Source organism: Mustela erminea, chromosome 4, assembly GCF_009829155.1.
Source record: "Mustela erminea isolate mMusErm1 chromosome 4, mMusErm1.Pri, whole genome shotgun sequence".
NCBI classification, from domain to species: Eukaryota; Metazoa; Chordata; class Mammalia; order Carnivora; family Mustelidae; genus Mustela; species Mustela erminea.
The window spans coordinates 46,555,670-46,569,969 of record NC_045617.1 but is presented as its reverse complement, the minus strand read 5'-3'; the positions used below and the strand labels follow the sequence as shown (position 1 = coordinate 46,569,969).

Sequence of the window (14,300 nt, the reverse complement as noted above, 5' to 3'; positions counted from 1 at the left end):
CAGCTGTCTTATCAACAGAAATAGATGGTAGAAGGCAATGAGTGATAGATCTTCAAATTGAAAAGAGGTACAGAATGCTATACCTAGCTTAGTGATCTTTCAAGACTGTGAACAAAATAAAGACATTTTAGACACAGAAAGACTAAGAGAGTATGCTATTCATAAGCTGTCAGTGAAAGCAATACTAAAGGATATGGGATTTAAGAGAAAAACAAAAAGCATGACAACTGATATGTACGTATGTAATGAACATTAAAATACTTAAAACTAATAACTAATTTATTTGTTTTTAAGTGAAACAAATAAAAACAGTAGACAATAATGGGGAAGATGTGCTGTGAGGGGAAAAATGTGCTTAATAGAGAGTTAAGGAACATGTTGAGGAAGACACAGAGAAGAATGATCCTGAGCTCACCTCGTGCCATGGATCCACCAAGGCAAGTACATCCATTATAACTAACTCTGAAAATGAAGATGGGCAGAAAGGACCTTCCACCCCTAGTCAGAGGGAGAAGGCCACAGAGAAAAGGGTATGAGGAGCAGAGACACAGATGGGAACCAAACCCTGGATGACTACCCAAAATCTGGAGGGATATCACAAACAAGAGAAGTGGGGATCAGACCCACACTGGGCACCCCCAACCCTGGGGATCTGCACTGGGAAGATGAATCCCCATAACACCTGGCTTTGGAAATTAGTGCAGCTTAAATCTAGGAGAGCTAGTAGATGTAATGAAATTGAGTCCCCACCCTTAGAGAGCTCATGCTAAACTCAGCCTGAGACACAGCAGAGAAGCAGCAGTTTGAAAAGTGCCTGGGGTATAGGTGAATGAGATTTATAGACTAATCTTACATCCATGCAAGAGGGGCAGTGATCTGTAGAAGACTTCTCTAGGCATGTCCATTTCTCTTGCTCTCCCCAGATGTTTGCAGAAGCCAGTTCTAACACTATCCATCTATCTTGCAAGCACCAAATGCCCCACCTGGCATTCCCTAGCAGACTCACTTCCAATGTGACTTGTGCCCTGGGAAGGCAGGGAAGATAATTTCACACTAATTGTGCAATTAGACTCTGTGGCAGAGTCTAATTGCACACAGCCAGGCTAAGGACTGGCCTCACCCACCAATGAGCCCCTGCTGTCACAGCCAGGCCTCTCAACAGTGTAGGGGGTGAATTATGCCTAGTGTGCCCACAGCAGGCAAATCAGTTTACTGCAGCCTCCTGGGCTGAGTTCCACCACAACAGGAGGGCAGACACAACTCAAAAAGGGACCACTGGAGCACCTGGTTCTAGTGACAGGGGGGATTGCACTACAGGGCACCAGAGGAACTCTTCTATACAAGGACACTACTTTCAAAACCAGGAGATATAGCTTATTCATCTAAAATACAGAAACAAACGCAGAGTTAGACAAAATACAGAGACAGAGAAATATATTCCAAATGAAAGAACAAGACAAAAATCACAGAAAAGAGCTAAATGAAATGGAGATAAGCAATATGCCTGATAAAGAGCTCAAAGTAATGATCATAAAAATACTCACTAGACTTGAGAAAAGAATGGATGAACTCAGTGAGAACATCAACAAAGAGATAAAAAATATAATAAAGAAGCAGAGCTGAAGAATACAATACCCGAAATGAAAACTACTGTAGAGGGAAACAACAGCAGATTACAGCATGCAAAAGAATGAATCAATGATACAGAAGATAATGGAGACCAACCAAGCTGCACAGTAAAAAGAAAAAAATAATAAAAATCGAGAAGAGGTTAGGGGAACTCCATGATGTCATCAAACATAACATCATTCACAATATAAATAAGAACGACCAAAGTTAGTAGAAGGAAGGAAATAATAAAGATCAGAATGGAAATAAATGTATTAGAGATGAAAATAACAGTAGAAAAGAACAATGAAAACAAAAGCTGGTCCTTTGAAGAGATAAACAAAATTGATAAGACTTTACTAGATTCAACAAGAAAAAAAATGAGAGACCTCAAATAAATAAAATCAGAAATAAAAGGATAGAAATAACAATCGAAACCACAAAAATACAAGGAATTATAAAAGAATACAATGAAAAATTATACGCCAAGAACCTGAACAACCTAGAAGAAATGTATAAATCTTGAAACACACAACCTTCTAAAACTGAATGAAGAAGAAATAGGAAATGTGAATACACAAATTACTAACACCAAAATTGAACTGGCAATCAAAAAACTCTCACCAACAAAGGTCTAAGACAGATAGCTTCATAGGCGAATTCTACCAAAAATTTGAATAAGAATACCTATTCTCAAATTTTTCCAAAAAACAAGAGAGGGAGGAAAATTTTCAGATTCATTCCACAAGGCTAGCCCTACACTGATACCAAAACCAGACTATGACACTACAGAAAAAGAGAACTACAGGCCATTATCTCTGATGAAAAGAGATGCAAAAGCTCTCAATAAAATATTAGCAAACCAAATTCAATATACACTAAAAGGATCATTCACCCAACCAAATGTGATTCATTTTAGGGATGCGTGATTCAATATTCGTAATTCAATGTGATACACCACATTAACAAAAGGAAGGATAAAAAAATCATGCAACTATCTCAACAGATGCAGAAACACATTTCACAAAATACCATTCATGATAAAAAATCTCAACAAAGGAGGTTTAAAGGGAAGATACTTCAGCATAGGAAAGGCCATATATGAAAACCCCAGAGGTAACAACATACCAGTTGGGAAAAGCTGAAAGCTTTTTCTCTAAGATCAGGAACAAGACAAGGATGTTGTTCCTTTTATTCTACATGATACTGGAAGTCTCAGCCAGAGCAACTGGATAAGGAAAAAAAAAAAAGGCATCCTTATTGGTAAGAAGTAAAATTTTTATCATTTGTAGAAGACATGATACTATATAGAAAAAACTCTAAATACTCAACCAGAAAACTACTAGAACTAATAAATAAACTCATTAAAGTCACAAGATACAAAATCAATGTGCAGAAATGTTGCATTTCTATACACTAATAATGAAGTAGCAAGAGATTGTTAAGAAAATGATCCCATTTACAATTGCACCAAAAAGATTAAACTACCTAGGAATAAATTTAACCAAGGTGAAAGACCTATTTTCTGAAAACTAGAAGGCAATATGAAAAAAAATGAACATGGCATAAATGGGAAGATATTCCATGCTCACGGATTGGAAGAATTAATATTGTTAAAATGTCCATACCACACAAACCAATCTGAAGATTCAAAGCAACCCCTATCAAAATACCCATAGCACTTTTCACGGAACTAAAACAACCTGAAATTTGTATGGAACCACAAAAGACCTCAAATAGCCAAAGCAAACTTAGCAATCTTGAGAAAGAATAAAGCTGGAGGTATCATACCCCCAGATCTCAAGATACATTAAAAAGCTATAACAATTAAAACAGACACAAAAACAGGCATAAAAACAGACTCAGAGCAGTGAAATAGGATAGAAAGACCAGAAATAAACCCATGTATAAATGGCCAATTAATTTATGAAAAAGGAGGGAAAAATATACAGTGAAGAGCACAGTCTTTTCAAAAAATGGAGTCGGAAAAAGCAGACAGCTACATGCAAAAATATGAAACTGGAATACTTATGACTTTTAACAAATAAACTCAAAATGTATTAAAGACCAACCTGTGAGACCTGAAGCCATAAAACTCCTAAAAGACAGCATAGGCAATCATCTCCTGGACATACCCTTAGCAGTGTATTTATGGATATATCTCCCCAGGCAAGAGAAACAAAAGTGAAAATAAACTACTGGGACTATATCAAAATCAAAAGTTCTTGCACATCAAACAAAACTGCCAATAAAATAAAAAGGCAACCTACTGAATGGGAGAAGGTATTTGCAAATATATATCCAACAAGGAGTTAATATCCATAATAAATAAAAAAAAATTTACTGAACTCAAAAAACCAAGCAATTCATTTAAAAAGTATGCAAAGGCTCAAATAGACATTTTCCCAAAGACATACAGAAGGCCAAGAGACAAATGAAAAGATGTTCAACATCACTGATTATCAGAAAAATGCAAATTAAAACCATAAGGACACATTACCTAATACCAGTCAGAATAGCTAATATAAAGAAGATAAAAAATAATAAGTTTTGGCAAGGATATAGAGAAAAGGAAATCCCCCTGCACTATGATGGGAATGTAAATTGATGCAACCACTGTGAAAAACAGTGAGAAGTTTCTTCAAAAAATTAAAAATAGAAATACCATATGCTCCAGTAATTCCACTACTAGGTATTCACTGAAAGAAAACAAAAACACTAATAAGAAAAGATCTATTCCCCTCTACATTTACTGCAGTGTTATTTACAATAGCCAAGATGTGAAATTAAGCCAAGTCACCAATAGGTGAATGGATAGAGGAGCTGCGGCTTCTATATACAATGGGATATTACTCAGCCATAAAAAAGAATGAGATTTTTGCCATTTGCAAAAACATGGATGGAAAAGAAAGGATTATTTTAAGTGAAATAAGTCAGACAGAGAAACACAAATACTGTATGATTTCTCTTATATGTGGAATCCAAAACCAAAACAAAACAAATGAACAAACAAAAAACAGACTTTTAAAAGTCAGAGAACAAAGCGGTAGTTGCCAGAGGGGAGATCGTTGTTGGGAGGCATGGACAAAACAGTTGAAGGTGACTAAGAAGAACAAATTTCCAGTTCTAAAATAAGTAAGTTACAGGGATGTAAAGTACAACATAAGAAACACAGTCAATAACATTGTAATAACGTTGTATGGTACCTAACCTTAATTGTAATAAGCACTGAGTAATGTATAGAATTACTGAATCACTACACTGTATACCTGAAGCTAATATAATAACATTGTATGTCAACCATATACCAACAATAAAAAATAGATAAAATGTTGATAAAACTCTTGCCTGTTTGAAAGAAGTAAAGATATTGAACAATTTTGTTTTTGCTAGAAAACTATCTGTTCTATATATTTTAAAATTTTAAGAGCAACCACTACCAGGAAAAAACAAAACAAAACAAAAAACCCTGCACACTATTGCTTCTAAGAGAGCAGGTTTTTTGTTTTTCTTTTTAGGATGAAAAAAATCAAGATAACAGAGAATAATATGAAAAAAGGAAGAAAAATATGACAACCAAAAAAATGTATACTATTCTCATCACACTCAAATATGCAAAGATGGTATACATAATTCCCACTATGTAAGAAATTACAACCATGTAAGCAGATTTAACACATCTATTTAAAATAAAAATATCAAGAACTATGTCTTCTGTTTCCACTGGGGCATCAGAGTCTTGCTGGGCTGAATCTCCTTCTTGTTGGTTCAGTATTTCTTATGAAGAACTGCAGTATAGAGCTTGAAGTTATTTAAAATACTAAATCATTTTATTTTACGTTTCCATTTTATTAATGGGATGTTGCAGTCATTTTTAAACTAATAAACTTGTAAAGTGATTGGCACAAAAAATCTTTGAGCAAAAGCTGCCCAGTGATGTACAGAAAGTTATCTAATTTGGAGACTCTTAAAATTTTTGCTATAGTCATAACCATAGCTTTTGCATTGAAAGACTAATAGGAACTCTACATGTGTTCATTCTCTTATAAAACCTGACTCTATTCAGTGTATCTCCATTTTATTGCCTTACCTGAATCAATCCTGTTTGGTTGATGATAGATTTTTTTTGTATACCCAAGTTTGATTTAAAAGTAAATTCTAGTTATTAAACACTTTTAAAATGAAATCCAGAAGCACATTTTCTGCACAAACAAGTTACAAAATTCAAAAGTGTTTCCTATGCATTTGCTCTAAGTTTCAATTTTTAACTTTGTAAACCACATCAGAGAAACGTGGCACTTCTGCATTATTGTGTGTGTTTAATTTCTTTTTGTTCTATTTTGGTTAAGAGGACAGTAGAAAATTTTTCCGGAATTTTTGTTTACTTGGTTACATTTGTATAAAGTTCTGATTACCAGTTGCTGAGATAACAAGTGACCAGGCAGAATTCTTTAAGGCATTAAAGTTCCTTAAACCTAAGGCTAAATCTTGAGTACATTATTGAATTCTTTAATATCCTGATGGTTAACAGATGGACAGCTGCACATTTGGCATGCTTTGTTTTTTGGGGGTTTTATTTTTCATTGCAGATTTATTTGGCAATATACAGTAAATTTTGTAAACTTGCATCAAGTTTATGAAAAAAGAACCATTTAAAAAAATGTTTGCAATGCTCTGATTTCTGCTTAAAATATTAGTATAATAGCAAGACTTGCTGAAAAGCATCTGGCAGTTCAAATGGACAATATCTGAACATTTATTTCCTTTACAAATAATACCCAAGCTGAAGTTAAATGAGAAGAAAACAATAATTAAAGACCAGAAGGAAGAGAGTCAGAAACATTGGAAGTATGGACAAATGAAGTTGTTTATAAAGCTGTTGTTATGTACATATGTTGTGTACATATGTACAGTTGTAAAGAGACAAGAAAAGGCACCAGCATCTAAACATCACTCTGATCTTTTTGCGGGGGAGGGTGGTGAAGGGCAGCAAGAGAGGGAGAGAGAGAATCTAAAGCAGGTTCCATGCCCAGGGTGGAGCCCAGCGTGGGGCTTGATCTCACAACCCTGAGATCATGACTTATGCTGAAATCAAGAGCTGGACATTTAACCAACTGAGCCACCCAGATGCCCCCCGTTAATTCTTTACTCCAATTTAGGTTGTGTTCTTTCATTACAGCTTCAGACAATGCACCAGAATTCTTCTGTATGCTACAGATTAATGCAATTGCCTTGTACTGTTGAAAGCTAACTCCAGATATTAACTGCATGAAGCCTCAGCTGAAGCTACAGACGTACATTCCCTGCCATTCCAACACAATCAATCCTCTGCAACCATCACTCCCAGCTTCTAAACTAGTAAGAAGAAACATGCTGGTCTTTATCTTTAAAGGGATGCTAGTCTTAGATTAGACGCCAGCCTTGCTTCTTCGGGGGAACTTAGTTCATAAGCTTTCACAGTACTGTGAATCCTTTAACCACTGAAACTTAGCATCAGTGAATTTCTAAGAAACCTGAGCTCTAGACAGGTGAGTGACTTGTAACCCATCATACTGATGCAGGTGGAATAGATCAGAACCCAAACCCATCTCTCACCTCTATGCCAGGGCTTTCCCCCGTGTCAATTATCAGGTCTAGAAGGGCACGTTTGGAAAGGACAATAAAATAACTTCATTTCTCACAGTCCCTTTGGCCTGGTTCCCCAACACCTTTCCTGTTCTAAATCTCCTCGCTTTGCAGCAGCTCTAAGTTGTTGCTAGGAGGGATCATGAGAGGTTCTTGGTGGAGGCTTAGAACAATGCCACCCTCCAATCCATCATACCCTTGAAGGTTGGCATCATTCCCAGACTGTTCTTTTCCCCTCCCATCAGCAAAGCTCTAGTGAACAACACACTAGCTTCTTCCACGGGAGAAGCAAGTTCAGTGATTTCAATTGTGATGCCACTTTATTTCTAAAAGCAGACATACAGCTTTAGCCACCTTTCCAAGGAAGCAAAACCTGCCACCACGAAGCCACCTGACTGAACCACAGCTGTGCTAATAAGTGTGTGAGAAAGAACCAAGTCCTCTCCTTAATGGTTCCCAGCAAGGGGAAAGGTTCACATTTTAGACAACTTTCTTGGAATAAACACATTTACAAATAAACGCAAACACAAAAGCACTGGAAAATTCTTAAGTCACAAATGTTTCAGTGTGGACCAGGATCCAGAGTCAGACAGAGGAGGTGAACCCAAAAGCGGAAGAAGACTGAGGGGAGGGTGGAAGGCTGTCCAAAGGAAGCTTTCTTCCCCTTCCTTTTCTCTGACAGACAGCCCATCTGGTGGGGACTGTTCCATGAAGGAGTGACCTGGGTCTCTCAGGCAGGAAGAGAAGGCCAGGCAGATCTCTAGTCTCATCAGTCCCGATCTTTCCCTGGGGCTATTAGGAACGTCTTGTGACATGGACTTCATTCTCTTGGAGAGGAAAGAGAAACTACATAATGCGGCTTTATCTATGCCTTTCTTCAGTGAAATAGTTTCAGGACATCCAGGAGAAACCTAGTCCCTTTAAGAAATAAAGTTGTATTATTCAGCCTTGGTGAATAAATTAGGAACAGCTGGGAAGAGACAAAATGACTCTGTGTACATCTACTTTAAAAGGAACATTTTAATCTAATCCAGACTCCTCAATGTACAGATAAAGAAACCAGGACCCATACAGGTTACCTACCTAGACCAGCGTCACAAGTCCAGTTGGTGGCAGACCTAAGAGTACAAGCCACCTTGAGCATCCTTCCTCAGAATAAATGACTGTCCTACCAGACCATACAGAAGAGAGGACTCCAGAGGTTGTAGATCACCGAGAGAAGGAAGAAACTCAGGCTGGGAGACACTGGGATGCTAGATGTTCATCCTGAATGACAGCGAGATGACTTACAGAGACAACTAACACCTGGATTCTACAAAGCACCCCAGTGTGAAAGGGAGAGGTAATGGAAGAAGAAAAAAAAGGAAAGAAGAAATACAAGCTTCTTGACGATTCACTTTACTTCAATAAGTAAACTTCAGTAAGTGCAGACTGATAATAAAAAGTGAAGACAAGAGGAAGATAATTAACTTATTTGAGCTAGTGACCAGATTTTCATCATAATTAAAAGGTTTTTTTTCCTTAACATTCACTGGGAGTAGATTCTATTATCATGTGTTTTTTATCTTCATTCTGGAAAACCTTTATTAGAAACACTTTGGATGTTTGTTAGAATACAGATTCCTGGGCTCTCCTTCAGGGTTACTGACTCAGAAACTTGAATTTCAAAAAGCTTCCCATGGACACTGACAGATAAGAATCAACACTAGTCATAACCCCATCATCACAGAATTAGACATACCCTATTTGTCTTCCAGCCCCCCACAACACCCATTTCAGAGTAGAAGTGCAGACCAGGAGTGCCCTTGGAGCCTGCCAGGCCTTGCCATCAGGCCTCCTCTCCCCACCATGTCAGGAAGGACAGATGGACTGAACTGAGCTAGACAGTAGTTGGTTTAATTTCAAGATTCTATTTTTTTTAGGCTACGAGTACGCATTTCCTTTAAAGTTGGGACGGAGGGTGAGTTAACGTCCTAAAACAAGCAAAACAAGAGATATTATTACTGACTTTCTGGGGCAAACCTCAATTCCTGCTTTTTCCAGTGAAGTCAAAGGCAGAGCACCCCCAGCCCAGTCAAGCTACCCAAACCCAAGTCTAGCTCCTCAGATATAGACCAGTGTCAAGGGATGGTCTGGGAACTAACCTGCTCTGTTTACAACCCTAACTCCTTGGTAGGGACAGAAATCCGTGAGGAGTGAGGCACACGGCAGGGAACGTGGGAAGGGTGAGCGGCCACTGGCTGGCTCTCTGCCTGGGCCCATCCTCCGAGCTCTCCTGGGAATAAATCAGCATGGTAGTCAGGTAGGTAAGGAGGCAGAGGAAGGCAGAATCCACACTACAGAGCTGGATTAAACTAAGGATACCTGCTCATTTTCCCAAACCAAGAATGCCCTGCAGGGCAAAAAGGGATGAAGGAGGCAACATCCTTTTCACACCCAAATTGCTGAGCAATTCTCAGAAATCTGTTTTGAGGAGAGAATGAAAATAGAGCAGTAATCACTACCTTTGAGAACTGGATTGCCTAAATATATTGGGTAGCACTCAACTCCTGATTATCTCTGCCCACTGAGGACAAAGGAATCAGCAGGAAAGAAAGAAGGCTGACACTTCTCAGGACTTGAGGGTGCCAACACTATTCCCTTAATTCTCTGGAATGCATACAAGGATTACCAAGAGAGCCAAGCACAAATTCTAGCAAGTGCCTGCCCATCTTGATGAAGGTCTATCTACCTCCTGTTAAGTCTGCAGCAAGCCCTGGACATCTGCAATGGCTTACTGCCTCCCATCTTATCCAGGTTCACCTAATAATAGGACCTTTATATAAAAGTACCCCAAGGCCCTTTAGCAGTCTCCAGGAAGATTGTCTTTATGCCAGAAGATGAAGCAAGGGAAAGAGCAGAATACTGCCAGTATCTCATTCCCAGCACTTCCAATGAGGCCAGTTTTATACTAAAATGGTTTGTATTTGGGTATGTACATTGGCATGTGCATTTTCAAAGCACACATAAAACACACTAACAAGAATAACCCTACGATGCCGATGTTGGTTATTCACAGAGATTTCGTATTTTTTTTTTTTTACATTTTTCTGTACTTTCCAATTTTTATCATGAAAGTCATGATCTTTTCATAATCAATTTGTAAAATGTTACTTTAAAAGATAATAATGGGGACACCTTGGTGGCTCAGTTGGTTAAGCGGCTGCCTTTGGCTCAGGTCATGAAACCCAGCGTCCTGGAATCGAGTCCCACACTGGGCTCCTTGCTCAGCAGGAAGCCTGCTTCTCCCTCTGCTTCTGCCAGCCATTCTGTCTGCCTGTGCTCATGCTCCTCTGACAAATAAATAAAAAATGTTTAAAAAAAATTTTAAAAAGATAATAATGGCTATAATTTACTCAGAGATGAATACAGCATGCAAGAGAAAGATAAGGGCATTTGAGTAGTGTGGTGTCTGAAAGTAGATGAAAAAAAAAGGCATAGAGATAGAAACCTCACTTTCTCTTCTCTGAAGCCCTTTGTTGCTACTGTATCTGTAAAGTTCTCAGGCCTCTGCCTCATGATTTCTTGGAGCCCTATAGATTATATATTTCTTAAAATGTTTTAAATTAAACCACAGCATCCTTCAAACTACTCTACGATCAAAACTTTTTACCTGAGATGCCAATAAATGGCCAACTGATTAAAGCAAATTTCATGTGTTACTTTCCTTCCCTCTTCTCTCATGGCAGAGGTCTTAGCAGTAGTAAAAAAGCAGAAGGATGGGAGAATTATTTGTAAAATTATTAACTTCTGAACAATTGAGAGGTTGAATATAGTTTTTACATCACAGAAATGATGAAATCCAACTACCAGTGGATTTCTTAAAGTTAAAAATCAAGCTACATACAGGTAACATAAATGAGATTCCTCTTCTCTCATCTGTCTACAGGTCCCTTATTTAAGATGCTTCATTGGCTTCATCCCTCTGCAGTGAAAAGTGTATGATTTCAAATCCATCTAGAGCTGAAAAATATCCCTAACCAACCCTAATTATCAGATGAACTCTATAAAGCTTTTTCTGTTTCTTCTTTTCTACATATTTTCACTACATAATTCAATCACACAGCATATACATAAAACTGTTAACCTGATGAAGCTCAACTTTTTTGCTAGGATCCATAATGCTTGAGACTGTTACTCATACTGTGCCCATGTTTGAAGGTTGTGGTTCTCTAAAGGATGATATTAATAAAAGAAAAACTTTTGCTGCCAGATGGTAAAAATAAGGTAATATAAAACCCAGGACTGTGAAAAAGGACCATTTACCCTTTTCTTTGATGAAATTGTCATGGGACGAAATAAATAATAGACTCAGAACCAGAGGACCTAGGTTAGCATTAAAATAAAAAACATAGCCGTGCATATTAGCAGTTACATGAACTTGTCTAGATTACTTCCTTTCTATACCTTTAAAATAGGGTTTGTTGTTGTGAGGATTTAAGAAAGGATGAAGTCTGTGAAAACATTTACAATTATTATAGAACACAGCAATCTACCTGGGGGAAACAAAGAAGCTTTAATTTGGGGGCTCTATGCCCTTAGAAATGCCACCCACACAGTTTGGAAGGCCGGGAGCAGCTGATGGAGGGGGAGTTAATGAGGTAAGGTGTGGGAGAAAACAAAAAAGATTTCCTCAGTTCAGGGCTTGAGGCAGTGGAACACTCCTTATCTCCCAGGTGAGTATAAGTTTCCAAGGAAGACTCTTAGTGGGAATTCTCTGTGGGAGTCAAACCATAAATTAGGAGAGACAGAAGATTTTGGCCAGATGACTGCATCTATTAATGGAGCCCTCTGCCATGTTACCACTTAGTTATTCTACACTTAGAGTGAAAGAGACCCAACTGCAGAAGAAATGGAAGCACGGTCAAAATGGGAAAGCAATGCTCAGCTGGGACCTTTGGGGCCTTGGGCCTAAGTAACTGTCTACCAAGAGTGCCAAAGGTAGATCTTGCTTCTGATAAGGTGTTTGGATTTTTGTTCTCATTGCAACAGGAAGGTTGTGGAAGAATTTTAAGCCATGAGTGACAGAAATCCATTCTTCCTCTTCGGGCGCAACAACTACAGTATGTGCTTAGCAATCAATCAGTGATTCTCAACCAAATCTTACATTCTGTTTGCTCATAGTCACACTATGGTACTAAGGTATGGTAACACGGTACAAGTTAAAATTACAACAAATCCATCAAAAGATGTACTTATTGGCCTAAAAGAAATGTTACATTGTAACTTAAGAAGTTAAAATTTCATATATTTTAATAGCTCTAATTAATAAGGTAGGCCTGTCCTTTTGGGATCTGGCAGTGATAGTAGTTCAAGCAGGAGTGCCGTTTGAATCCCTGGAACCTAAAATAACATTTTTACAAAAAAGCAGCAGTCACTAAATTGGCCTGGAAAGTAAGAGAACTGGAAATGTAAAGATGGTATCTTTAACAAGTGTCATTCTACTATTTTACAGCTCTTGCCAATACAGCACTTTAAAAGATGTGAATTTCAAATTGAAAAAAGTAAATCCCAAATATGGGTAAAATTAGCAGCCCCACTCCTTGCCATTGTAATAAATGATTAAGCAGGTGTTACGAAGATGAAAAAGCAGAGCATCTCTTTCTAATCCTGACAGACATCTTCCCCTTCTTCACTGATCCTTTATCTTGCAGTGAAGACCTGCATAAGGAAGTCGGTTCCTGGTATGGTCCTGATAAGAACGCTTTTTCTAGAGGTAGCAGCACCAAGGACTACATTGCTTTTGCAGACACTGTTCGTGAACTTGTGCCAAGTTTCTCTGAAGCTTGGAAACTGGGAAAGTGTCTGTGCTTCTGATTAATAATATTCAGCAACCAGGCTGAAATCAGAGGAAGTATAATCACAGGTGGGGAGGGAGTCAGTCACAGAGCTCCTGCGGTTGAGCAGCTATGAGAGGGCACTAACACCGCTGAGCGCACACAGCCCTTTCGTGTCCAGGCGCTGACATGAGCCTGAGCTGAGATCCGTCAAGGGATTAAGACCTCCTCTGTCTCAGGGACAATACAGGATGGGCCTCCTCTCAATTCCGCCCCCCCCCCACCCAGTTTAAATTACTCTTTTACCTTAATCTCTTTAAGACTCAAGGCTACTTTGTAATAAAATTATTCTCAATTTATATCACACATGGATGATTATTCTATCTCCCTCATACGCTATAACATCCTCCAAGTCAGAGTCGTCTCTCTTGATCCCCATTCACCCATCATATAAACATTTCGAACAGTACATGAGAAAGTGACTTAAATAGTAAATGTCTTACAGCTTTGCTCCCCAAAGATAACCACTATTAAGTTTCTTACATCTCCCTCCATAAATGTTTGTGGGCATATACAAACTTTTATGTTATTCAATGTTCAATCCAATGAGCACAACTTAAAAGAAATAGGGATTGATAATACAGAATTTTAAATCATTTCTGGTTCAGGGTAGTATATAAATAATTATAAGTAACTGCAAAATAAGGTGTGTTTGTGAACATCCCAAGGCAGATACAACCTGTCTCCATCTACCACTCACACCCCCTCGATCTTCCAGGACTTCAGCAAGTACTGAGTTTGGGTAGCAGGTGGCATTACCAGGGCACAAGCCTGGTGAGTCCAGCTCTGTCTCTAACATGGTGGGTATTCCCTGGCAAATTCACTCTCTGAATTTACCTCTCTGAATCTCAGTATCCTCTCTTACAAAATGAGATGGTATTTTCAGAGGTTCCTTTGAGAGTTCAGGATTGAAGCTGATAAATAAAACAGGTACACAAAGCCCAAACTATCAAACATAGTATCACAGCTTCCCAGGAGAACATGCATGCAAATTAGACTGGAGCAGTTATTTAAAAAATATTTTTAATTGAGATATAATTGACATATGATGTTATATTAGTTTCAGGTGTATAACAACTTCACATTTATATACAGTACAAAATGATCATCATGATGATAAGTCTAATAAACATCCAGCACCATCCCAGTTACAAAAATTTTTTTCTTGTGATGAGAACTTTTAAGATCTAA

General features: G+C 38.1%; 1 protein-coding gene across 4 annotated transcripts in view; it reads right to left on the bottom strand.

The window, feature by feature from the left end:
* Positions 1 to 14,300, bottom strand: part of UBE3D (ubiquitin protein ligase E3D) — a 155,409-nt gene that overhangs the window by 43,626 nt on the left and 97,483 nt on the right. The window contains exon 10 of one of the 4 annotated variants that reach the window (XM_032339177.1): positions 10,608 to 13,111. The exons of the other annotated variants lie outside the window; for them this stretch is intronic. Within the exon in view, the coding sequence (XP_032195068.1) occupies positions 13,100 to 13,111 (12 nt within the window). The 3' untranslated portion in view covers positions 10,608 to 13,099. Of the gene's footprint in view, positions 1 to 10,607; positions 13,112 to 14,300 lie in introns of those variants that run through there. 4 annotated transcript variants of the gene reach the window in all.